At 53.1% G+C, this 26,272-nt stretch overlaps 1 protein-coding gene across 1 annotated transcript in view; it reads right to left on the reverse strand.

The window, feature by feature from the left end:
- The window catches only part of NOS1 (nitric oxide synthase 1), a 109,875-nt gene that overhangs the window by 53,819 nt on the left and 29,784 nt on the right, over positions 1-26,272 (reverse strand). Inside the window, 7 exon segments of the mRNA XM_029057606.2 lie at positions 590-764; positions 1,390-1,529; positions 6,193-6,334; positions 10,429-10,520; positions 11,605-11,767; positions 12,341-12,486; positions 17,032-17,160. Of these exon segments, the coding sequence (XP_028913439.1) occupies positions 590-764; positions 1,390-1,529; positions 6,193-6,334; positions 10,429-10,520; positions 11,605-11,767; positions 12,341-12,486; positions 17,032-17,160 (987 nt within the window).

Raw genomic sequence — 26,272 nt, forward strand, 5'->3', positions numbered from 1 at the left:
TTAAGCTTTTACTATGTGCCGGGCACTGTTTTAACCTCTGGGGTAGATACAAGTTAATCGGGTTGGACACGGTCCCCGTCCCACACTGGGCTCACACTCTTAATTTCCATTTTACAGAAGAGGTCACTGAGGCCCAGCGAAGTGAATAATAATAATCATGTTTTTTAAGCACTTACTATGGACCAAGCGCTGTTCTAAGCGCTGGGGTAGATGTAAGTTAATCAGGTTGGACACTGTCCCCGTCCCACATGGGACTCATACTTTAAATACCCCTTTTACAGATGAGGTCACTGAGGCCCAGAGAAGTGAATAATAATAATTACAGTCCTAGTTAAACGCTGACTATGTGCGAAGGGCTATTCTAGTTCTGGGGTAGATACGAGTTAGTCAGTTTGAACACAGTCCCCGTCCCATTTGGGGCTCACAGTCTCAATCCCCATTTTACACATGAGGTCACCGAGGCGCTAGGAAGTGAAGCGACTCCCACAGGGTCCCACAGCAGACCAGCGGCGGAGCCGGGATTAGGACCCAGGTCCTCCCTGCTCCCAGGCCCCGGGGTCTATCCGCTAGGCCGCCGCGCCGCAGTTACCTCCAGAATGTTGTAGCGAGAGTTGTCGCAGAAGTCCCGGACCCCGATCTCGGTGCCCATGTACCAGCCGCTGAAGGGGCAGGCGGTGAACTCCAGGCCTCCGATCTCCAGGAGCATGCTGGACACGGCGGGCAGCCCGTACCACTTCAGCTCCAGGTCCTTGAACCACGGGAACCTGTGGGCATCAACCTTCATTCGTTCATTCGATCGGATGCACTGGACTCGATTTTGGGGAGAGGACAGGGGAACAGTCAGCAATCGCATTCCCTGCCCACAGCGAACTTACAGCCCCGAGGAGGAGACGGGCATTCAGAGAAAGAAAGAAATGACGGGTGCGGACGTGAGTGCCGTGGGGCTGGGAGGGGGGATGGAGAAAGGGAGCAAGTCAGGGTGATGCAGAAGAGGAAAGGGGGGCTTAATCAGGGAAGGCTTCTTGGAAGAGGAGGGCCTCCAATACGGCTTTGAAGGAGGGGAGAGTCACGGACCGTTGGATTTGAGGAGGGAGGATGCTCTAGGCCAGAGGCGGGATGAAAGCAGCGGGGCAGAGGTTTGGTTGGTTTTCAGGGACCACCCCCCCCACGCCACGAAGGCCGACCCGTCGACGGATCCGGGGTCCTCCGGACCCAAAGCCCCCGGCCCTTGGGGGATCCCTAAGGAAGGGTCGCCCCTGGGGACCCCTCCAACTGCTGTCCAGACTGCTTGAGCCCAGGCTAGGCTACCCAAGATACGCCCACCCTCTCCCTTTCCGTCAGCGACCAATGCCCAGCGGGGCTCTCCGCCTCTCCCGGGGCCCGGCCTACTTGGGGTGTCTGATGGGCACTTCCAGCACCATCTCCGGGGGGATCTGGAACAGCTCCGGATCGTTGCCGTTGGCCTGCAGCAGGAGAGGAAGGACGTCGAAGCGTCCTCTCGGCGGGTTCCAGCCTTGCTGGATGCAGATCTGCCGTCGGAACGAGAGTTTGGGTTAACGGCTCCGGGCCAGGTCTCCGCGCTACGATGTCAGAGGAGCTGAGGGGAGGCCGGAGAGGGGTGGCGGAGGGGAGAGAGAGGCCGTGGGGAGGAAGAGAGAGGCTGACGGGAGGCGGAGAGGGACTAAGGGGAGGAAGAGAGAGGCTGAGGGAAAGTGGAGAGGGTTGAGGGGAGGCAGAGATGGTCGGAGGGGAAGTGAAAAGGGGTTGAGGGGGAGGGAGAGAGGCTGGGGGGAGGCAGAGAGGAATTGAGGGGAAGTGGAGAAGGGTGAGCGGGGGATGAGAGAGGTTGAGGGGAGGCAGAGAGGCTGAAGGGAGGGAGACAGGTCGAGAGGAGGCAGAGAGAGGTCGAGGGGAGGCAGAGAGAGGCTGAGGAGAGGAAGACAGAGGTTGAGGGGAAGCAGAGAGGGACTGAAGGGAGGAAGAGAGGATGAGGCAAAGTGGAGAGGGTTGAAGGGAGGCAGAGAGGGGCTGAGGGGAGAAGAGAGAGGCTGGCGGGAGAAAGAGAGAGGCTGAGGGGAAGCAGAGAGGGACTGAGGGGAGAACGAGAGGCGCGGAGAGGAATTGAGGGCAAGTGGAGAAGGATGAGGGGAGGGAGAGAGAGGCAGAGGGAAAGTGGAGAAGGTTGAGGAGAGGCAGAGAGGGGCTGAGGGGAGAAGAGAGAGGCTGAGGGGAGGCAGAGAGGAACTGAGGGGAAGTGGAGAAGGGTGAGGGGAGGCCGAGAGAGGCTGAGGGGAGGCAGAGAGGGACTGGGGGAGCCGAGAGGGACTTAGGGGAAGCAGAGAGGGGCTGAAGGGTGACAGATAAGAGCAGAGGGGAGGCCCAGAGAGGCTAAGGGGAGGAAGAGAGAGGCTGAGGGGAAGGCCATGATTTAGGGACTGAAGGAGAGGAGCTGAGGGAGGCTGGGGGGAGACTGGAGGGGGTGGTCAGCTGAGCTAAACCCTTCACCCCCATGACCTGCGAGCCTGTCCACCCCCTAGCTGTTGGTGCTCGGGTGAAAAGAATTCCACAAGGCTTTGCTGAGCTCCCATAAGGGATTACATTGACAGAGGAACGGTCTAAGCTTTGCATCTCCTCTCCTCATCAGCTCTTCACTCCCCAGAACCGTTCCAGTTCCACCTGGCTGTAGGCTCTAGACTGTAAGCTCACTGTGGGCAGGGAATGTGTCTGTTGTTGTACTGTACTCTCCCAAGCGCTTAGTACAGTGCTCTGCAAATGGCAGGCACTCAATAAATACAATTGAATGAATGCTCTGCACACTTTCATTCATTCAATAGTATTTATTGAGCGCTTACTATGTGCAGAGCACTGTACTAGGCGCTTGGGATGAACAAGTCGGCAACAGATAGAGACGGTCCCCGCCGTCTGACGGGCTTACGGTCTGATCGGGGGAGACGGACGGACGAGAACGATGGCGATAGATAGAGTCGAGGGGAAGAACGTCTCGTAAAAACCGATGGCGACTAAATAGAATCGAGGCGATGTACGAATCATTAACAAAATAAATAGGGTAACGAAAATATATACGGTCGAGCGGACGAGTACGGTGCCGTGGGGATGGGAAGGGAGAGGTGGAGGAGCGGAGGGAAAAGGGGAAAAAGAGGGTTTAGCTGCGGAGAGGTAAAGGGGGGATGGCAGAGGGAGTAGAGGGAGAAGAGGAGCTCAGTCTCACCTCTTGGAGGAGGTGAGTTTTAAGTAGGGTTTCGAAGAGGGAAAGAGAATCAGTTTGGCGGAGGTGAGGAGGGAGGGCGTTCCGGGACCGCGGGAGGACGCGACCCGGGGGTCGACGGCGGGACGGGCGAGACCGAGGGACGGCGAGGAGGCGGGCGGCGGAGGAGCGGAGCGTGCGGGGTGGGTGGTAGAAAGAGAGAAGGGAGGAGTGGTAGGAAGGGGCAAGGTGACGGAGAGCCTCGAAGCCTAGAGTGAGGAGTTTTTGTTTGGAGCGGAGGTTGATAGGCAACCACTGGAGTCACGGCAAGTGCTCCGTAAATCCGACTGAATGGCTATAATTGGCTGAAAGCCACAGAAGAATTATTATTATTATTACTATTATTATGGTATTTATTAAGCTCTTACTACGTGCCAGGCACTGTATTAAGCGCGGGGGTGGATAGAAGCAAATTGGGCCGGACACAGTCCCTGTCCCACCTGGGGCTCCCCATTTTCCAGATGAGGGAACTGAGGCGCAGAGAAGTGAAGTGACTTGCCCAAGGTTACACAACAGACAAGTGGAAGAGCAGGGATTCTTCTGACTCCCAGGCCCGGGGATGCCTTCCTTCCCCGGCCATCTCCCCACCTCCTGTAGCCCTCGCCATGGTCACCCCTAGGTCAGAAGGGGATGAGGCAGTGCGCCTGGGGACTGAATATAATAATCATAGGAATTGTGGTATGTGCTAAGCTCTGACTAGGTACTAGGCACCGTACAAAGGGCTGGGGTGCTTACGAGCAAATCGGGTTGGACACAGTCCCCGTCCCGCATGGGGCTCACGGTCTTAATCCCCATTTTACACATGGGGTAACCGAGGCCCAGAGAAGTGAATTGACTTGCCCGAGGCCACGCGGCAGACAAGTGGGGGAGGCGGGATTAGAACCCCAGTCCTTCTGACTCTCAGGCCCGTGTTCTATCCGCTAAACCATTCTGCTTCTTCCAAGAGTTGGCTCCTGGCCCTGACTGACTCCACTTGCCCAGCTTTTGCTGTTCAACAGCTAGAGGATACTCAGTCAGTCGACCGTATTTATTGAGCGCTTACCGTGTGCAGAGTACTGTCCTAAGCACTTGGGAGAGTACAACACAACAATAAACTAACACATTCCCTGCCCACAGCGAGCTTACGATCGAGGGGGAGACAGACATGAATAGAAATAAATAAATGACAGATGTGTAGAGAAGCAGCATGGCTCAGTGGAAAGAGCTCGGGTTTAGGAGTCAGAGGTCATGGGTTCTAATCCCGGCTCTGCCACCTGTCTGCTGTGTGATTTGGGGCAAATCACTTAATAATAATAATAATAATAATAATGTTGGTATTTATTAAGTGCTTACTATGTGCAGAGCACCGTTCTAAGCGCTGGGGGAGATACAGGGTAATCAGGTTGTCCCATGTGAGGCTCACAATTAATCCCCAATTTACAGATGAGGGAACTGAGGCACAGAGAAGTGAAGTGACTTGCCCACAGTCACACAGCTGACAAGAGGCAGAGCCGGGATTTGAACTCATGACCTCTGACTCCCAAGCCCGGGCTCTTTCCACTGAGCCACGCTGCTTCTCTAACTTCTTGGTGCCTCGGTTACCTCATCTGTAAAAGGGGAATTCAGACTGTGAGCCTCACAGGGGACAACCCGATTCCCCCATCTACCCCGGCGCTTAGAATAGTGCTCGGCACATAGTAAGCGCTTAACAAATACCAGCATTGTAATTATTATTACCTGTATAATTATAACATTATAATATATAATAATAATCATATAATAATGTATTATTATTAGAAATAATGTTGGGGGGCCGGGAGGATGAGTAAAGGGAGCAAATCAGGGCGATGCAGGAGGGAGTGGGAGAAGAGGAAAGGAGGGTTTAGTCAGGGAAGGCTTCTTGGAGGAGATGGGCTTTCAATAAGGCTTTGAAGCGGGGGAGAGTCACTGTCTGGGATATGAGGAGGGAGGGCGTTCCGGGCCAGAGGCAGGATGTGGCTGGGTCCCTTGGGAGGCCAATTATTCCCTAGAGGAAAACAGGATCAGATTCCTCTGCCCCTCTAGACTTTAAGCTCCTCGTGGGCATAATAATGTTGCTATTTGTTAAGCGCTTACTATGTGCAGAGCACTGTTCTAAGCGCTGGGGTAGAGATACAGGGTGATCAGGTCGTCCCACCTGAGGCTCACAGTTAATCCCCATTTTACAGATGAGGTCACTGAGGCACCGAGAAGTTAAGTGACTTGCCCACAGTCACCCAGCTGACAAGTGGCGGAGTCTACCAACTCTGTTGTACTGGACTCACCCAAGCGCTTCACACAGTGGTCCGCACGCAGAAAGTGCTCAATGAACACCACTGACTGATCGATCGTTACTTGGGTCAGTCAGTCGATCGTATTTCCGGAGAGCTTTTCGAGGGCAGAGCCCCGTACTGAGCGCTTGGGAGAGTATAATAATAGAACGATGTAACAGACGCATTCCCTGACCACAACGGGCTTACGGTCTAGTAGGGGAGACAGGCACGCCTCAGGCGGAAGTCAGAACGGCAGTTGAGGTCTCTCAGGGATTCATTCATTCGGACGTATTCATCGAGCGCTTACTGTGTGCAGAGCACTGGAATTGTCTCTGTCTGTTGCCGGACTGTCCATTCCAAGCGCTCCGTACAGTGCTCTGCACATAGTAGGCGCTCGATAAATACTATCGAATGAATGACTGAACGGTCTAAGCGCTTGGAAAGTACAGTTCAGCAATAGAGAGAGACAATCCCTGCCCACACCGGGCTTCCAGTCTAGAAGGGGCCTACGGGATCTTCTCAGGAGACCGGGCAGAGACCACGCTGGCGGAGAAACCGAGTCCTTCCATCTCCGTCTTCAGGGGACCCCTATTTAGGACCCTTCCCCAGGGACGCCCCCCTTCCCCCCACAAACCTCCCCTCCCGCTAAGCCCTTACGTTTGTGAACTCTACGTTGGCGGGGTCTCCTAAGATGGTGCCGTCTGGCTCCTTGTAGCCGGCGTAGCGGATGAGCTGGGCGTTCCAGACCCGGAAGTCGTGCTTGCCGTCGGTTCTCTGGGGGAAGATGGTGATGGCGGACCTGTGGGAGAGGAGCGGAGTGGGGGGTTGGTAACCCCTGGGAGGAGCAGGGGTGTTTGGGAACTAATTGCCCAGAAAATAATAATAATAATAATAATCATGGCACTTCTTAAATGCTTATTCCGTGTCAAGCACTATTCTAAGCACTGAGGTAGATACGAGTTAATCAGGTTGGACGCCGTCCTGGTCCCACATGGGGCTCACACTCTTATCCCCATTTTACTGATGCGATAACTGAGACACAGAGACATGAAGCGACTCGTCCAAGGTCGCACAGCAGACATGGGTGCTACGACCCTGCCACGATCCAGCCCGCATACTTCTCTCCTCCTCTGGTGTTAACCTTCTCACGGTGCCTCGACCTCGCCTGTCTCGCCGCCGACCCCTGGCCCACGTCCCCCCTCTGGCCCGGACGCCCTCCCTCCTCACATCCCACTGACAGTGATTCTGCCCCCGTTCAAAGCCTTATTGAAGGCCCATCTCCTCCAAGAGGCCTTCCCAGACTAAGCCCCAATTTACCTCATCTTCCACTCCCTTCTGCCTCGCCTGGCTCGCTCCCTTTGCTCTCTCCCTCCACCAGCCACACTGCACTTATGTATATATCTGTCATTTTATTTATCTGCAATATCTGCTTGATTTGTCCTGATGTCTGTCTCCCCACCTCCAGATCGTGAGCTCGTTGTGGGCAGGGATTGTCACTGTTTATTGTTGTACTGTACTTTCCCAAGCGCTTAGTACAGTGCTCTGCACACACCAAGTGCTCAGAGAAGCAGCATGGCTTAGTGGAAAGAGCGCGGGCTAAGGAGTCAGAGGTCGTGGGTTCTAATCCCGGCTCCACCACTTATCAGCTGTGTGACCTTGAACGAGTCACTTCACCGCCCGATGCTTCCGTTTCCTCAACTGTCAAATGGGGATAAAATACCTGTTCTCTCTCCCTCTTAGATTGTGAGTGCTGAATGGGACAAGGAATTGCTTGAGTTCATTTTTTTTTTAAATGATATTTGTTAAGTGCTTAATATGTGCCAGGCACTGTTCTGAACACTAGGGTAGATATAAGATAATCAGGGTGAACCCAGTCCCTGTCCCCCGTGGGGCTCACGGTCTTCATCCCCATTTTACAGATGAGGTACCTGAGGCCCAGAGAAGTGAAGTGATTTGCCAAAGGTCACACAGCAGTCAGTTGGAGGAGTCGGGATTAGAACCCAGGTCCTCCGACTCCCAGGCCTTTGCTCCATCCACTAGGCCATGCTGCTTCTCCACGTTTATCATCTGGTATCTACCACAGGGCTTAGCACAGATCTTGGCCCTTATTAGGCATTTACAGAATAGAATAATAACGATGATGACGATCATATTAATGATAAGCTTTCAAGGATCAAAATTGGTGTTTGGCAACAGACTCATTACGGGCAAAGGGTCCAACTTCTCCAACTGAGGCTCAGATGCCCAACTTAGAGCCAGGAGGCTGGGTGTGGCGGACACAACATTCCCAATTCAGATTTCCCTGGGAACTCAGGGCAGAGGACGGGGCCGGCCAGACCGAGCTGAATCCCAGCTGGTCTCTTTTCCTCGACCAGGGAATTGACGGCGCCGTGGAGACCCAGGGCCTGGGCCTGTTGCTTTGGGACCAAGCCAGCGGGTGAACTCATGCATCAACCCCGAGCTGCCCCCGGGGCTCCCGGGAAATTCCCAACGTGGTTCCGGCTATTGCCAAGTGTGGGTCCGGTCCCTCGCTTGGCCGGTGATCCGCATCAACTGGGACAGGCCCGGGGCGGGGAGGGGCGAGGAGGATAAACGGGGCCGACTGCTCTTCTCTGGGCCACGTGCGATCTCGCCACGGGCTCTCCGACCCAGCCGGGGTCTCCGGGAACGACGGACTCCGAGCCCTTGTTTTAGGGCTCCAGGAGTGAGTCGAGTACAGGATCTGTGCACCTCTTACTTCTTGGGGAAGAGAATCTGAGACATCCGCTAGAAAGGGAAGCAGTGTGGCCTGATGATGTTGGTATTTGGTAAGCGCTTACTCTGCGCAGAGCACTGTTCTAAGCCCTGGGGGAGATACAGGGAAAACAGGCTGTCCCACGTGAGGCTCACAGTCTTAATCCTCGTTTGACAGATGAGGGAACTGAGGCACAGAGAAGTGAAGTGACTTGCCCAAGGTCGCACTGCAGACAAGTGGCGAAGGCGGATTCGAACCCATGACCTCCGACTCCCAAGCCCGGGCTCTTTCCACTGAGCCACCCTGCTGCTCTGAATGAAATGGAAAGAGCGCGGGCCTGGGTGTCCTCAGAGGACCTGGGTTCCGATTCCGGCTCTGTCACATAATAATAATAATAATAATAATAATAACGATGGTATTTGTTAAGTGCTTACTTTGTGCCAGGCTCTGTACTAAGCGCTGGGGTGGATACAAGCAAATCAAGTTGGACTCAGTGCCTGTCCCATGTGGGGCTCACAGTCTCAATCCCCATTTTCCAGATGAGGTCACTGAGGCCTCGCCCACAGAGAAGTAAAATGACTCGCCCACAGTGACATAGCAGACAAGTGGCGGATCCGGAATCAGAACCCATGACCTTCTGACTCCCAGGCCTGTGCTCTATCCACTATAATAATAATAATTTGGTATTCTTTAAGCACTTACTACGTGCCAAGCACCATTCTAAGCACTGGGTAGATACAAGGTCATCGGGTTGTCCCACGTGGGGCTCACAGTTTTAATCCCCATTTTCCAGATGAGGTCACTGAGGCACAGAGAAGTGAAGTGACTTGCCCAAAGTCACACAGCTGATAAGGGGCAGAGTCGGGATTAGAACTCACGACCTCTGACTCCTAAGCCCGGGCTCCTTCCACTGAGCCACGCTGCTTCTCTATGCCCCTAGAGAGCATATGCTGCTTTTCACTACTCCAGGCTGCTTCGCTTGTCGGCCGGGTGACCTTGGGCAAGTCACTTCACCTGTCCTCGGTGTCCTCATCTTTAGAATGGGGGTTCAGTACCTGCTTTCCCTCTCCCTTAGATTGTAGGCACCATGTCGGGCAGGGACTGTGTCCGACTGGAGTATCTAGGATCTTCTCCTGGGTTTAGTTTAGTGCTTGGCACGTAGCGAACATTTAACGGACACAATTATCCCAGAAAAATCAGGAGTAAGAGGCAGAGGTCCAAATCACTGGGGCTCAGGAAGGGGAGAGAATGCAGCCTTCAGGCTAAACGTTGCTATCCTGCCAACACAATACAGAAGACCTGACCGTATTTATCGACTTCCTGAATCGCTTGGGTCCCCTAATCGTGTCTTTTTTCTCACTCCGAATTACCGTAGACTCAGCCTTCCCTATTAGATTATAAACTCGAGGGCGGAAGAAGGCAATTCAGTCTAGGAGAAAGAGCATAAGACTCAGACTCAATAGACCCGGGTTCTAGTCCAGGCTCCGCCACTTGCCTGCTGTGGGACCTTGGGCAACTCACTTCACTTCTTGGTGCCTCAGTTTCCTTACCTTTAAACAGAAACAAAACACCCCTTCTCTGTCTTTCTTAGTTTGTGAGTGAGTCCCAGGAGAGATGGGGGCTGGGTCTGATTTGATTATCTTTATCTACTCCCCCGCTTAGAATAGTGCTTGGTACACAGTAATAATAATAATAATGATTATTATCATTACTTACTGTGTGCCACTTACTATGTGCCAAGCACTGTCCTAAGCACTGGGGCAGATACGGGGTAATCACGTCATCCCACGTGGGGCTCACACTTTTAATCCCCATTTTAAAGATGAGGTGACCGAGGCCCAGAGTAGTGAAGTGACTCGCCCAAGGTCACGCAGAAGATGAGTGGTGGAGTCGGGATGAGAACCCAGGTCCTCTGACTCCCAAGCCCGGGCTCTTCCAACTAGGCCACGCTGCTTTTTCATGGTGTTTGGTAAGAAATACCCCTGTTACGACTATTATCCAGCGCTTAGGACATAGTAAGTGCTTAACAGATACCATGATAATTGGTATTATCGCTGTTATTATTATCATTATGACCATACAGAGGGAAGTCCGATCTGCCGGCAGGCCCCTCCCCAAGGGCGCGGTCATCCGACGGTCCGGTCCGCGGTGGAGCTCACCTGAGGTTGCCTTTGTTGGTAGCGTACTTGATGTGGTTACAGATGTAATTAAACATGCCGTGGGCCGAAGTGCAGTCTCGGGCATCGAACACCTGAAGCCCAAGGAAGAGGCATTTGCTGGGCCTCCCTCCACCTTCTCTCCCCTCCCTTCTCCAGACCGGACCACCCACGCGGAAGACCCCAGATCCCATTCTCGGCGCAGGACCGCCGTCTCCAGAGGCCTGAAGAAGATGGGTTTTCCTCCTCATCCAGTTCATGTTCGTTCTCTCTCCTCTTTCTTGTTCTCCTCTTGGCTTTCACTCCCCATCAAGTTCTCTCTCTCCTCTTTCTTCTCTGTCCTTTCTCTCTCCCCTTTCTTGGATTTCACTCCCCATCAAGTTCTCCCTCTCCCTCTCTCTCTCCTCTTTCTTGTTCTCCTCTTGGATTTCACTCTCCCTCAAGTTCTCACTCTCCTCCTTCTTCTCTCTCTCTCTCTCTCTCTCTCATTTCTTATATTTCACTCCCCATCAAGTTCTCTCTCTCTCTCTTTCTCTCTCTCTCTCCTTCTTTGTTCTCCTCTTGTATTTCACATCCCATCAAGTTCACTTTCTCCTCTTTCTTCTCTCTACTTTCTCTTTCTCTTTTCTTGGATTTAACTCTCCATCAGGATCTCTCTTTCTTCTCTCTCTTCTCTCTCTCCTTTCTTGGATTTCACTCCCCATCAAGTTTTCTCTCTCTCTCTCCTCTTTCTCTCTTCTCTCTTTCCTTTCTCACTTTCCTCTTGGATTTCACTCCCCATCGAGTGCTCTCTTCTCTCTCTCCCGTCTCCTCACTCCTCCACCTCTCTCCTCTATCGTCTCTCTCTTTTTTATTTCCTCCCTTCTCTTTCCTCTCTCCTTTCTTCTCTCTTCTCTCCCTTTCATTTCTATTTGCTCCCGTCACTTCTCTCCTCTCTTTTCTCGCTCCTATCTTTCCTCTCTCTTCTCTCTCTCCTCTTCTCCTTTCTCCTCTGTCTCCTCTCCCTCTTTCCTCTGTTTCCTCTCTCCTCTCTCTCTGGGCCTCGTTTCTTCCCGCACCAACCAAGCGGCTCTCCAGAGGAGAGCGAGGAGGGAGACAGGCCCACGCCCTTAGCAGTACAGTGCTCTGCACACAGTAAGCGCCCGAGAAATACGATTGAATGAATGAACCGTCGCCCACCTGCAGCTTGGACCACTGGATACGGCCAACACAGCGGGCGGCGTTGCGCCAGGCATGTTTGGCCCCGTAGATGAGCTCCGTGTCTTTGAGCTGGTAGGTGCTGGTGGCGTCTATATCCTTATTTACTTCTTCCAGCCTCGCCTTGTGGGCTACGGAGCCGAACCTGGATGGGGAGGAGAAGGGGACAGGGTCGGCACGCGGTCCCTGGGGAGCCGGTGTTAACCCGGGCGCCCCAAGGACTTGCCCGGGACCTGGTGACGGGCGCCGAGACACAGCCAGAAAACCAGGATCCGGGTTCAGGCCCTTGCTCTTCGATCCTCTAATGCCAACCCTCGTCCGTCTCGTCTCCCCCTCTTCAAAACCTTATAAAAATCCCATCTCCTCCAAGAGGCCTTCCCCGACGAAGCCCTCGTTTCCTCTTCTCCCGCTCCCTTCTGCATCACCCTCGCATTTGGATCTGCATCCTTCATTCACCCCACTCTCAGCCCCACAGCACTTACGTCCACACCCGGAATTTATTTATTTATATTACCGTCCGCGTCCCCGTCTAGACTGTAAGCTCTTTGCAGGCAGGGAACGAGTCTACCAACTCTATACTGTACTCTCCCAAGTGCTTAGTACAGCGCTCCGCACACAGTAAGAGCTCAACAGATGCAATCGGTCGATCGACAGTCCACGCAGCCCGACTCGACCATCCCTGCGTGAACCCAGTTCACCAAGAATCTAGGCCACTCGCCTCTTAATCGACGTGTAGTACTGATCGATGAACTCCTTGGCCAGGTGGAAGAGCTGCTCTTTAGTCCTCAAATCTTCCGGTCTCCTGATGTGTGGAGACGGGAGCATGATGGAACCCAGGCAGATCTGCTCACTGCACGGCATGGCCTGGGGGGACAGAGAAGGCAGCTGGGTACGTTCCTGGGTTTGGGGCAACCCCTCCGAGCCAAACTGGAGACCTCCATTTGACGGGAGGACGGCCTCCGCTGCGGAACCGTCGGCCCCGAGTCGCTGCTGTGGGTCGATTTGGATGAGGAAAGGCTGTAGCGGGGGGAGAAGAGTGAAGGAACGTGCCCTAACGGATAGACCCCGGCCCTGGGAGTCAGAAGGACCTTGGTTCTAATCCCGGCTCCGCCACTTGTCTATTGTATGACCTTGGGCGAGTCACTTTACCACTCTGGCCCTCAGTTACCTCAGCTGTAAAATGAGGATTGAGGCTGGGAGCTCCATGGGGGACAGGGACTGTGTCTAACCCTATTAGCTTGTATCCATCCCACTGCTTAGTACAGTGTCTGGCACAGACACATACAGATACACACACACACACACACACACACACACACACACACACACACACGACCATCCCTTTACCCCCTTCCCCTGCCCCAGAGAGTTTCAACTCAGATTCCCTGAACTGGTTCCTTCCAAAACCATACACTGAGATCCAGGACCACCGCTAAGAATGAGATCCCTATATTTATTACCCGGGAGGCTTCCTGGCTCTGAAAGACTTTTTAATGGTATTTAATAACAATAATGATGGTATTTGGTAAGCACTTAACTATGTGCCAGGCACCGTACTAAGCCCTGGGGAGGATACAAGCAGATGGTGCTGGACACAGCCCCCGTCCCGCGTGGGGCTCACGGTCTCAATCCCCATTTTCCAGATGAGGGAAGCGCGGCCCAGAGAAGTGGAGCGACTTGTCCGAGGTCACACAGCAGACGAGTGGCGGAGCTGGGATTAGAACCCAAGACCTTCCGACTCCCAGGCCCGGGCTCTAGCCACTTCACCCCGCTGCTTCTCTACATTTACTAAGAGCTGGGTTAGGTTACAAGATAGTACATCAGACACAGTCCCTGGGCCTCATGGAGCTCAAGGTCTAGATATTCGTTCGTTCATTCATATTTACTGAACGCTTACTGCGCGCGGAGCACGGTACTAAGTGCTCGGCAAGTACAATTCAGCAACAGAGAGAGACAATCCCTGCCCACGCCGGGCTCACAGTCCAGCTAAGAGGGAGAAGGATTTAATCCCCATTTTACTGATGAGGGAGCTGAGGCACAGAGAAGTTAAGGGACTTGTTCAAGGTCACCCAGCAGACAAGGGGGTGAACCAGGATCAGAACCCAGGTGCTGTGACTCCCAGGCCCGTGCTCTTTCCATTAGGCCACACTGCCAGTCAACCACTCGGGGCCCAAGGGGCGGGAAATAGTCTGGGTCGTATGGGGGCTTTCCCTCCATCTCCTCCAACCCAGATCCAAGAACCTTCCTGTCCGGGTGGTGAGGAGTCTCCCAGTGCGGTCCCGTCTCCGTGCTGGATGTTCGCGACGCCATTTCAGCGTTCCTAGATTGCGAGCCCGCCCAGGGACGGAGACCCTGTCTAATCCCCAACTGTGTTTTCTCGCCCAGCGCTCAGTACAGTGCTCTGCACACAGTAAGTGCCTCTGCTACTATTACCGCTACTGATGACGATGATGTTGGTATTTGTTAAGCGCTTACTGTGTGCCGAGCACTGTTCTAAGCGCTGGGGGAGATACAGGGTAATGGGGTTGTCCCACGTGCGGCTCACAGTTAATCCCCATTTTACAGATGAGGGAACTGAGGCACAGAGAAGTTAAGTGACTCGCCCACAGTCACCCGGCTGACAAGTGGCAGAGCCGGGAGTCGAACTCGTGGCCTCTGACTCCGAAGCCCAGGCTCTCTTCCACTGAGCCACGCTGCTTCCCCTACTGCTGAGAAGCGGCGTGGCTCAGTGGCAGGAGCTCGGGCTTGGGAGTCGGAGGTCGTGGGTTCTAATCCCGGCTCCCCCGCTTGACGGCTGTGTGACTCTGGGCGAGCCACGTAGCTTCTCTGGGCCTCGGTGACCTCATCTGTAGTGATGAAGACTGTGAGCCCCACGTGGGACAACCTCATAACCCCAGCGTTTAGAACAGTGCCTGGCACATAGTAAGCGCTTAACAAATACTATGATCATTATTCCTATTCCTACTCCTACATTCATTTATTCAATAGCATCGACTGAGCGCTTACTATGTGCAGAGCACTGGACTAAGCGCTTGGAACGGACAGTTGGGCCACGGATAGAGACAATACCTGCCCAATGACGGGCTCACACGTATAATAACGTATCTACCCCAAGCACTGTTCTAAGCACCGGGGTAGATACGAGGTCATCAGGTCGTCGCACACAGGGCTCCCAGTCTTCATCCCCGTTATCCAGATGAGGTCACTGAGGCCCAGAGAAGTTAAGTGGCTGGCCCAAGGTCACACAGCTGACAAGCAGCGGAGCCGAGATCCGAACCCATGACCTCGGACTCCTAAGCCCGGGCTCTTTCCACCGAGCCGCGCTGAAGGGTGGCGGACGGAGAGCGGGGCGTTCTGGGAGAGATGGCATCCGTGGCGTCGCTAAGGGTGGGAGACGGCGACGGCGTGAGGCCAGAACGGGAAGCGGCGTGGCTCAGTGCAAAGAGCCCGGGCTTCGGAGTCAGAGGTCACGGGTTCGAAGGCCGGCTCTGCCACTCGGCAGCTGTGTGACTGCGGGCGAGTCACTTCCCTTCCTCTGGGCCTCAGTTCCCTCATCTGGAAAATGGGGATGGAGACTGTGAGCCTCACGTGGGACAACCTGATCGCCCCGTATCTCCCCCAGTGCTTAGAACGGTGCTCCGCACGCAGTAAGCGCTTGACGGATACCAACATCATTACTATCGTTACTCTTCCTGCCGAAGGGGTGAAAGCATCCGGTCCCCCCTGAAACGCACTGCCGTTTTGCCTGGGACCAGTAGAGGGTTCTATCTGACAGAATATCGCCCAGCGGGCGTCCAACGAGCCGCCGAATGGTTTTGGTTGTCCTCTGCGGGGGTCTTTCTCTACCTCCCCTACCCCTGCCCCCCGCCTAGACCGTGCCCATCGACCCCAGGGAAGCAGCACGGCCCAGCAGAAAGAGGGTGGGCCCGGGAGTCGGAGGATCCGGGTTCTAATCTCACCTCCGCTGGGTGGCTCGGGGCGGGTCGCTTCGTTTTTCCGCACCTCGGTGACCTCTTCCGTACAATGGGGATTGAGACCGCGGGCCCCACGTGGGACAGGGGCTGGGTCCAACTTGTATAATCACAATATAATAATATTATATTATTGTGTATAATACTATGGCACAGAGTAAGCTCTCAAAGAATGCCACAGTTATTAAGTAATAATAATGTTGCTATTTGTTAAGCGCTTACAACGTGCGGAGCCCTGTTCTAAGGTAATCGAGTTGTCCCACGTGAGGCTCACGGTCTTAATCCCCATTTTCCAGATGAGGTAAGTGAGGCACAGAGAAGTGAAGTGACCTGCCCACGGTCACAGCTGACAAGTGGCAGAGCCGGGATTCGAACCCATGACCTCTGACTCCCAAGCCGGGCTCTTTCCACTGAGCCACGCTGCTTCCCCTAAGTCACTTCACCTCTCCGTGCCTCCATTTTCTCATCGGAAAATCGGGGGTTCAATCCCGCTCCCTCCTACGTAGACTGGCGAGCCTCATGTGGGACAGGGACTGAGCCCCTCCTGCTTATCTTGGGCCTTCCCAAATGCTCAGCACAGTGCTCGGCACCCAGTCGGCGCTTCGTAAATGTCTCGTCTCACGCTGTCGGGTCATCTCCGACCCAGAGCGACGCCGAGGACGCATCTCTCCCGGAACGCCCCGCCTCCGTCTGCCATCGTTCTGGTAGCGGATCCGGAGGGTTTCACAGAGGCAGTGTGGCTCAGTGGAAAGAGCACAGAATTGGGAGTCAGAGGTCGTGGGTTCTAATCCCGGCTCGCCACTAGTCAGCCGTGTGACTCTGGGAAAGTCACTTGACTTCTCTGTGCCTCGGGTACCTTCTCTGTAAATGGGGCCCACGTGGGACCGCCTGATGACCTTGTATCCCCCCAGTGCTTAGAACAGTGCTTGGCGCACAGTAAGCGCTTAACAAATACCATCATTATTTTGGATATAAACCTATAATTCTATTTATCTATTTTGATGCTACTGATGCCCGTCTACTTGTTTTATTTTGTTTTCTGTCCCCGCCTTCTAGACTGTGAGCCCGTTGTTGGGCAGGGATTGTCTCTATCTGTTGCCGAGTGGTACTTTCCAAGCGCTTAGTACAGTGCTCTGTAGAGAATAAGTGCTCAGTAAATACGACTGAATGAATGAAAATGACATTTAAAAAACCACAATTCTGCCGATAGCAGGTGGGGCTGCCCCAAAATGCCGGTAACGCAGGTATGGGCTTGGGTTTAATTCGAGAACCTCTCCCTTCCCCAACCAGCCCCAGGCCCCGCTCGGCTACCGTTGCATCGGACTCTCCCAAGCGCTCAGTACAGTGCTCCGCACGCAGTAAGCGCCCCATCGGTACCATCGGCTGACCGACCGAAGCGCGCGGGGACCCGTCTCCCGGAGCCCGAGGGACCACTTACCACCGTGCTCTTGAGATGCAGGGTGTCGCTCAGGGTCAAATCCGTTTCCCAGTTCCGGACTTTGAGGAACCTGGGACACTTGGTTGGACTCCCGTTCTTGGTTGGGGACTTCCGACCGGAAGCCGGAGGCTGAAACAGACCACAGCAAAACGGCGTAGGCTGTCAGTCGGTCGATGGTATTTATCGAGCGCTTACGGTGTGCAGAGCACTGCACTAAGCGCTCGGGAGAGGACAACAGAACAGTAGAACGGACACATTCCCTGCCCACAGTGGGACTGCGGTCTAGGAGGGGAGAAAGACATTATTGGTAATAATAATAATGTTGGTATCTGTTAAGCGCTTACTATGTGCAGAGCACTTTTCTAAGTGCTGGGGTAGACACAGGGTTATCAGCTTGTCCCACGTGAGGCTCACAGTTAATCCCCATTTTCCAGATGAGGTCACTGAGGCCCAGAGAAGTGAAGTGACTCGCCCACAGTCACACAGCTGACAAGTGGCAGAGCCGGGATTAGAACTCATGACCTCTGACTCCCAAGCCCGGGCTCTTCCCACTGAGCCATGCTGCTTCTCTAGATACTTATCTATACTTACTTATCTATTACTTATACTTAATAAGACAGGTAAGTATGATATATAAGATAGATATATATCTTATGATATAAGATAACAAATATATATATGTGTGTATATATATTATAAGATATTATAAGATATTATATATCATAAGATATATATATGATATAAGATAACAAATATATATACACATATATACACATATGCACATATATATTTGTTATCTCATATCATATATATATATCTTATATCTTATACTTACTTATCTATTACTTATACTTAATAAGATAAGTATAAGATATAAGATATATATATATATATACATATAAGATATGAGATAACAATTATAAATGTGTATATATAAGACCGATTAGGCTGTAAGCCCGTCAGTGGGCAGGGATGGTCTCTATCTGTTGCCGATCTGTACATTCCAAGCGCTTAGTACAGTGCTCTGCACATAGTAAGCGCTCGGTAAATACTATTGAATGAATATATATAAGATATATAAGATATAAGATGTAAATAATAAGATAAGTATACTTAATAGATATTATAAAGAAGGAAAGGAAATGACAGATATGGACCTAGGTGATGTGAGGCTGGGAAGGGGGGATGAATAAGGGGAGCAGGTCAGGGTGACGCAGAAGGGAGCGGGAGAAAAGGAAAGGAGGGCTTAGTCGGGGAAGGCCTCTTGGAGGAGGTGGGCCTTCAGTAAGGCTGTGAAGAGGGGGAGAGTCATTGTCTGTGGGTTATAAGAGAAGCAGCGTGGCTCAGTGGAAAGAGCCTGGGCTTGGGAGCCGGAGGTCATGGGTTCGAATCCCGGCTCTCTCACTCGTTTTATTTTTTTTGGAAAATGGGGATTAAGACCGTGAGCCTCATGTGGGACAACCGGATTACCCCGATACGGGGTAATCTACCGCAGCGCTCAGAACGGTGCTCTGCACATAGTAAGCGCTTAACAGATACCAACATTATCATTACGGAGAGGGAGGGCATCCCGGGACGTGGGCGGGATGGCGGTGAGATAGACGAGATGGCAGGACAAGTGAGAAGGTTGGCGTTAGAGGAGCCAAGTGTGCGGGCTGGGTTGGAGTAGGAGAGCGGCGAGGTCAGGTAGGGCAGAGAGAAAACTCTGGGGATCTTTTGGCAAAAGCCAAGCATCTCTTCCATCATCTGAGAAGCTGCCCCTGTGCATGCCTACACACACCCACGCGTGCACACCAACACGCACGACCGACTCTTCCTATCACGGATTTCTTGCTTCGAAACCAAGTCATTTCTCGGATGACACGGGAGGAGCCGGGACCGGCCGTTTTCCGAAAGAATGTTTCCAACGGGCGGTTCTCGAAACCCTCGCCGGGAACGTGACCGACGAGAAGCAGCGGGGCCGAGTGGAGAGTGGGGCCCGCGGGTCAGAGGGCCTGGGTGCTAATCCCGGCTCTGGCTGCCGGGAGACCCCGGGGCAAGTCACCGCACTTCTCCGGGCCTCGGTTTCCTCATCTGTAAAATGGGGATCCGGTACCCGTTCTTCCGCCTCTCTAGACTGTGAGCCCAGTGTGGCAAAGGAACTGAATCTGCCCTGATTCCATCATCATCATCATCATAATAACGTTGGTATTTGTTAAGCACCTGCTATGTGCCGAGCACTGTTCTAAGCGCCGGGGGAGATACAGGGTCATCAGGATGTCCCACTTGGGGTTCACAGTCTTCATCCCCATTTGACAGCTGAGGTAACTGAGGCACCGAGAAGTCAAGTGACTTGCCCGGAGTCACAGAGCTGACAGGCGGTGGAGCCGGGATTAGAACCCACGACCTCTGCCTCCTAAGCCCGGGCTCTTTCCACTGAGCCACGCTGCTTCTCTATCAGTAATTATTTATTTTCATTAATGTCCGTCTCTCCCTCTAGACCGCAAGCTCGTACGGACGGGGAACGAGTCTGCCAACTCTGCTGCACGGCGCTCTCCCAAGGGCTTAGTACAGTGCTCCGCACGTTGTAAGCGCTCAATAAATACCGCTGAAGATGATGATGATGATATCGTATCTACCCCACGGATTAGCGCAGTGCTTGCCACCGAGTGAGCACTTAACGAATACTACGATAATTATTCTCCACAGCCCATCACCCTCTTCACCGAAACAGCGTGGTGTAGTGGATAGAGCCCGGGCCCGGGAGTCAGAAGGTCACGGGTTCTAATCCCGGCTCCGCCACAGGTCCGCTGCTGGGTGACGTGGGGCAAGTCACTTCACTTCTCTGGGCCTCAGTTGCCTCAGCTGTAAAAGGGAGATTGAGACCGCGAGCCCCGCAAAAGGACAGGGACTGGGTCCAACCTGATTAGCTCGCATCCACCCCGAGGCTTAGTATAGTTCTTGGCCATAGTAAGCATTTAACAGGTATTATTATGACGGTGATTATTCATCATCATGAATATTATGGGGAATATTACGAATATTACAGGGAAGCAGCGTGGCTCAGTGGAAAGAGTCAGAGGTCATGGGTTCGACTCCCGGCTCTGCCACTTGTCAGCTGTGTGACTGTGGGCAAGTCACAGAGAAGCAGCGTGGCTCAGTGGAAAGAGCACGGGCTTTGGAGTCAGAGGTCATGAGTTCGAATCCCGGCTCGGCCACTTGTCAGCTGGGTGACTGTGGGCGAGTCACTTCACTTCTCTGGGCCTCAGTTCCCTCATCTGGAAAATGGGGATTAAGACTGTGAGCCCCCGTGTGGGACAACCTGCTTCCCCTATGTCTACCCCAGCGCTTAGAACAGTGCTCGGCACAAAGTAAGCGCTTAACAAATACCAACATTATTAAGTCATTTCACTTCTCTGTGCCTCAGTTCCCTCATCTGGAAAACGGGGATGAAGACTGGGAGCCTCACGTGGGACGACCTGATTACCCTGAATCTACCCCAGCGCTTAGAACAGTGCTGTGCACATAGTAAGCGCTTAACAAATACCAACATTATTATTATTATTACTCGGTCCCCCGCCGAGTCAGGCAGGGGAGCTCTCAAATTGGGCAGATTCCAGCCACACGGCACCGAATTCAGAGGCCTCTTCGAACGCTCTGCTTCGGCTTTGCACCGCATTTCAAAGCCTTTCCTCTTTCTCGTCAAACATCCCTGGTCTCCTGTGAGGCGGCCCGCTCTTCCTTCGCCATCCAAACCCAGATGAGAGACCTCCCCGAGCAGGTACGTGTAAAAGGGAGGTAGGAAGGACCCTCCGAGTTGGAGGAGTCGCGGAGACTTGTAGAAACGGGTGGAGAATTCGAAAGCGACTCTCCGGGGAAGGCGCCGTGAATCCACCCTTCGAATGGGATGAACTCCCGAAGCTCGGCAGAGCTGAGATAAGAAAGTCACAGCTGCACCGGAAGCCCGTCTTCTCTCGCTGATCAAGTCGTATTCTCTGTTCCTTCCTTTTTTTTGGACCGAGCCACCGGCTGCCGGCTTGCCCCGGGGAGTCGGGACGCAGGGTTTCTGGAACAGTTTCTCCACTCTACTAGTTACCCGAGGAAACTTTGTAGAGCCTCCCTTGCCTGCCGCCCCCACGCCCAAGCCTTCCTTCCTGGCTGGAACTCCCTCCCCCCTTGGTATTTATTATTATGATACTTGTTGAGCGCTTACTATGTAATAATATTAAGGATTGCGGTATTCGTTAAGCTCTTATTATATGCCAGGCACTCTTCAAAGTGCTGGGGTACGGACAAGCGGATCGGATCGGATACAGTCCCCGGCCCCCGTGGGGCTCACGGTCTTTATCCCCATTTTTCAGATGAGGGAACTGAGGCACAGAGAGGGGAAGTGATCTGCTCTACGTCACCCATCAGACAAGCAGCGGAGGCGGGATTAGAACCCATGACCTCTGACTTAATAAAAATAATAATGTTGGTATTTGTTAAGCGCTTACTATGTGCAAAGCACTGTTCTAAGCGCTGGGGTAGACACAGGGGAATCGGGTCGTCCCACGTGGGGCTCACAGTCTTAATCCCCATTTTACAGATGAGGGAACTGAGGCTCAGAGAAGTGAAGTGACTCGCCCAAAGTCACACAGCTGACAAGCGGCAGAGCTGGGATTCGAACCCATGACCTCTGACTCCAAAGCCCGTGCTCTTTCCACTGAGCCACGCTGCCCTTCCGGCCTGGATTCTATCCACGCTGCTGCTGTGCGGTTTCTCTTCAAGAAATGTTCTAAGCGCTAGGGTAGATACGAGTTAATCGGGTTGGACACAGTCCCTCTCCCACAAGGGGTTCATATCATATCATCATATCATATCATATCATATCATATCATATCATATCATATATCTTATCATATAGAGAAGCAGCGTGGCTCAGTGGAAAGAGCCCGGGCTTCGGAGTCAGAGGTCATGAGTTCGACTCCCGGCTCTGCCACTTGTCAGCTGTGTGACTGTGGGCGAGTCACTTAGCTTCTCTGTGCCTCCGTTCCCTCATCTGTAAAATGGAGATTAAAAGTGTGTGAGCCCCACGTGGGACCACCTGATGACCCTGTATCTCCCCCAGCGCTTAGAACAGTGCTCGGCACCTAGTAAGCGCTTAACAAATACCAACATTGTTATTATATCATCATATCATATCATATATTCATTCAATTCAATAGCATTTATTGAGCGCTTACTAGGTGCAGAGCACTGTACTAAGCGCTTGGAATGGACAAATCGGTAACAGATAGAGACGGCCCCTGCCCTTTGACGGGCTTCCGGTCTAATCGGGGGAGACGGACGGACGAGAACGATGGCGATAAATAGAATCAAGAGCAGTAAACGGAATCAAGGAGCGCTTACTAGGTAATAATATTAAGGATTGCGGTATTTGCTAAGCTCTGATTATATGCCAGGCACTCTTCAAAGTATATCATGAAAAACATTCAATGGGCTTTCCTCCTACTACAACCCAGCCCACACACTTCGCTCCTCTAATGCCAACCTACTCAGTCCTCAAGGAAGAGGCCTGAGGTTTGCAAAACCTTTCTGAGTGGGACAGGGCAAACGTGAAGTTATTTTTTCATTAAATCTCACACCTTCAGGATAAGGGGACAGGCCAAAGAAGCCCGAAGGAGGTTAGGTTTCAAACAAAAGGAAATGCTTTTTCCCACAAGGTATGGAAACATTTAGAATTCCTTACCGGGGGGAAGTTGAGCAGGCAGAAAATATCCATAGATACCACAGGGAGATAGATGATGATAATGGTATTTGTTAAGCACTTAATAATAATAATAATAATAATGGCGGTGTTGGTTAAGCGCTTACTGTGTGCCAAGCACCGTTCTAAGCGCTGGGGGATACAAGGTGATCAGGTTGTCCCACGTGGGGCTCACGGTTTTAATCCCCATTTTCCAGATGAGGTCACCGAGGCACCGAGAAGTGAAGCGACTTGCCCAGAGTCACACAGCTGACAGATGGCGGAGCCGGGATTAGAACCCATGACCTCTGACTCCTAAGCCCGTGCTCTTTCCACTGCGCCATGCTGCTTACGTGCCAAGAACCCTATTAAGCGCTGGGGTGAATATAAGGAGATCGGGTTGGACACAGTCCCCGTCTCACGTGGGGCTCGCGGTCTCAATCCCCATTTTACAGATGAGGTCACCGAGGCCCAGAGAAGCAAAGTGACTTGCCCAAGGTCACGCAGCAGGCCAGAGGGGGATCCGGGATTAGAACCCATGACTTCTGACTCCCGGGCCTGTGCTCTACCAAGCCACGCTGATTACTAAAAGCCAAGCGCTTAGTACGGTGCTCTGCACACAGTAAGCGCTCAATAAATACGCCTGAATGAATGAATGAGTGAAAGGGCCATCGTTCTCGGCCTTTCGTCAAGGTAGCCGGTGCCCTTTCCTCTACGCCGTGAATTTACACCCCACGGTGGCACATTCTGGCTCCCGAGATGACATCAAAACAGATATCATCATTATCGTTATTGGCGTCTCCATTATTCACGCTATCGTTCATACTGACGGTCATAATTTCCGCTTCTCCGGACCGAAATGTCCTCCCAGTTGACAGCTCAAAGTCCCGGGCACCGCTTCATCCCAGCCGAGCGCTGGGAGTCAGTGGCTGAGGACGGGCGAGCTTGGCGTCCTCCTGCCAAGAAGGGAGCGGTGTTCTTCGGGGTAAGAGTTCTGCATCCAAAAGACCCCCACTCAGTCCGCGTCTGCCCGCTCCTCGAGAACCTCCAGCGGTTGCCCAGTCCACCTCTCGGACAAACAGAAACTCCCGACCGGCAGCTTTAAAGCACTCAATCGGCTCACCCCCTCCTGCCTTACCTGGCCCGATTTCCTCCTCCGACCCGGCCCGCCCGCTCCGCTCCTCGAACGCCAACCTTCTCCCCGTCCCTCCATCTCGTCCATCTCGCCGCCGACCCCTCGCCCACGTCCCGCCTCTGGCCCGCCACGCCCTCCCTCCTCAAATCCGCCCACCCGCCACTCTCTCCCACATTCAAAGCCTTATTAAAATCCCATCTCCAAGAGGCCTTCCCGGTCTAAGCCCTCATTTCCTCTTCTCCCACTCCCTTCTGCTTCCCCTCGTACTTGGATTTCTACCTTTAAAACACCCGATGTTCACTCGATGTGGATCTGGAATACTAGGTTTTGTCCACAGGACGCTCGAAGCCGCGAGGGTGTGAGGACTGGAGGTGGGGAAAAGGTTGATACCTTCGGAATTATGTACACATCCGTAATTTATTTTAATGTCTGTCTCTCTCTCTCCCTCAAGACTTAAGCTCCTTAAGGCTGGGGAAAATGTCTACCGACTTTGTTGTATTGTACTCTCCCAAGCGGCTAGTGGTTTAGGGGCTAGAGTCCGGGCCTGGGAGTCTGAAGGTCATGGGTTCTAATCCCGGCTCTGCCCCTTGTCTGCTGCGTGGCCTTGGGCAGGTCGCTTCACTTCTCTGGGTCTCACTTACCTCATCTGGAAGATGGGGACGGAGACCGTGAGCCCCACGTGGGACCGGGGCTGTGTCCAACCCCATCTGTTTGTACCCACTCCGGCGCTTTAATACGGTGTCCGGCACATAGTAAGCGCTTAATAAATGCCATAACTATGAAGGAGTGGCTCCATATTCCTCCACCAGGCATTTGTCTGGAAAAAGGAATAATAGTGATAATAATCATGGTATTTATTAAGCGTTTACTGTGTGCCAAGCACTGTTCTAAATGCTGGGGTAGATATGGGTAAAGCGGTTGTCCCACGTGAGGCTCCCACTTCTAATCCCCATTTTACAGATGGGGCAACTGAGGCACAGAGAAGCGAAGCGACTTGCCCAAGGTCACACAACAGGCAAGTGGCGGAGTCGGGATTAGAACCCACGGCCTCTGACTCCCAAACCCGGGCTCTTTCCACTAAGCCACGCCAGAAAACCGAAAAAGAACGCCCAGGGTTTTATAATCGGAGGAACGGAGAGGAGCCGGCCCGGGTGACGCCGCCCCGACTGGTCTGCGATTTAGTTTTCCGTAACCTCGCGGCCTCCGAGGCCTCTCCCCCGGAGGCTCGGGCTTCACGGAAGTGCGCCGGCCCCTTTGGGAAGTAACGGCTCAAAGCGCCCCGCATCTGGAATCTCCGTGGGCACCGTCCCGGGATGTCCGGTGTTTGACCGTGAGGAACGGCGGCTGGGTGAGGCCTCGATTCAATAGGTGCGACGTTAAGACAAACAAGCCGAGCAAAATTCAGGGAAATGCCGTGGATCTGGGCTAAACTAAACAGAAGTCCACCCGAATTCAACACGGGTTTCCTGACTACACCCTGGCTTGTACTGCTGAGAGGAGTGGATCTGGAGAAGCAGCGTGGCTCAGTGGAAAGAGCACGGGCTTTGGAGTCAGAGGTCGTGGGTTCGAATTCCGGCTCGGCCATCTGTCAGCTGTGTGACTGTGGGCGAGTCACTTCACTTCTCTGGGCCCCAGTGACCTCATCTGTAAAATGGGGATGAAGACTGGGAGCCCCACGTGGGACAACCTGATTCCCCCGTGTCTACTCCAGCGCTTAGAACGGTGCTCTGCACATAGTAAGCGCTTAACAGATACCAACGTTATTATTACTAGGTTTTGTCCACAGGATGCTCGAAGCCACGAGGGTGTGAGGACTGGAGGTGGGGAAAAGGTTGATACCTACGGAAGGCGCGACCCTCACGGGAGACCGTTCGTTCACTCGGATCTATTGAGCGCTTACCGTGTGCGGAACACTGCACCGAGCACTTGGGAGAGTCCAAAAGAACGGTAAAGTGACATAGTCCCTGTTCGTAACGAGCTTACAGTCTACAGGGAAGACTAGGGAAGCAGCGTGGCCTAGTGGATAGAGCCCGGGCCCGGGAGTCAGAAGGTCCGGGTTCTAACTCTGGCTCCGCCACTCGTCTGCAGTGAGACCGTGGGCGAGTCACTTCACTTCTCTGGGCCTCAGTGACCTCATCTGGAAAATGGGGGTTAAGACGGTGAGGCCCATGTGGGACTGGGTCCAACCCGATTGCCTGGTATAAACCCCGGTGCTTCCCTGGTACGTAATAAGCCCTTAACGAATTCCATCATTATAATAATAATAATGATAATGTTGGTATTTGTTAAGCGCTTACTATGTGCAGAGCACTGTTCTAAACGCTGGGGAGATACAAGGTAATCAGACTGTGCCACATGGGACTCACAGTCTTACTCCCCATTTTACAGATGAGGTAACT

The sequence above is a fragment of the Ornithorhynchus anatinus genome, chromosome 2 (assembly GCF_004115215.2).
Source record: "Ornithorhynchus anatinus isolate Pmale09 chromosome 2, mOrnAna1.pri.v4, whole genome shotgun sequence".
Lineage (NCBI taxonomy): Eukaryota > Metazoa > Chordata > Mammalia > Monotremata > Ornithorhynchidae > Ornithorhynchus > Ornithorhynchus anatinus.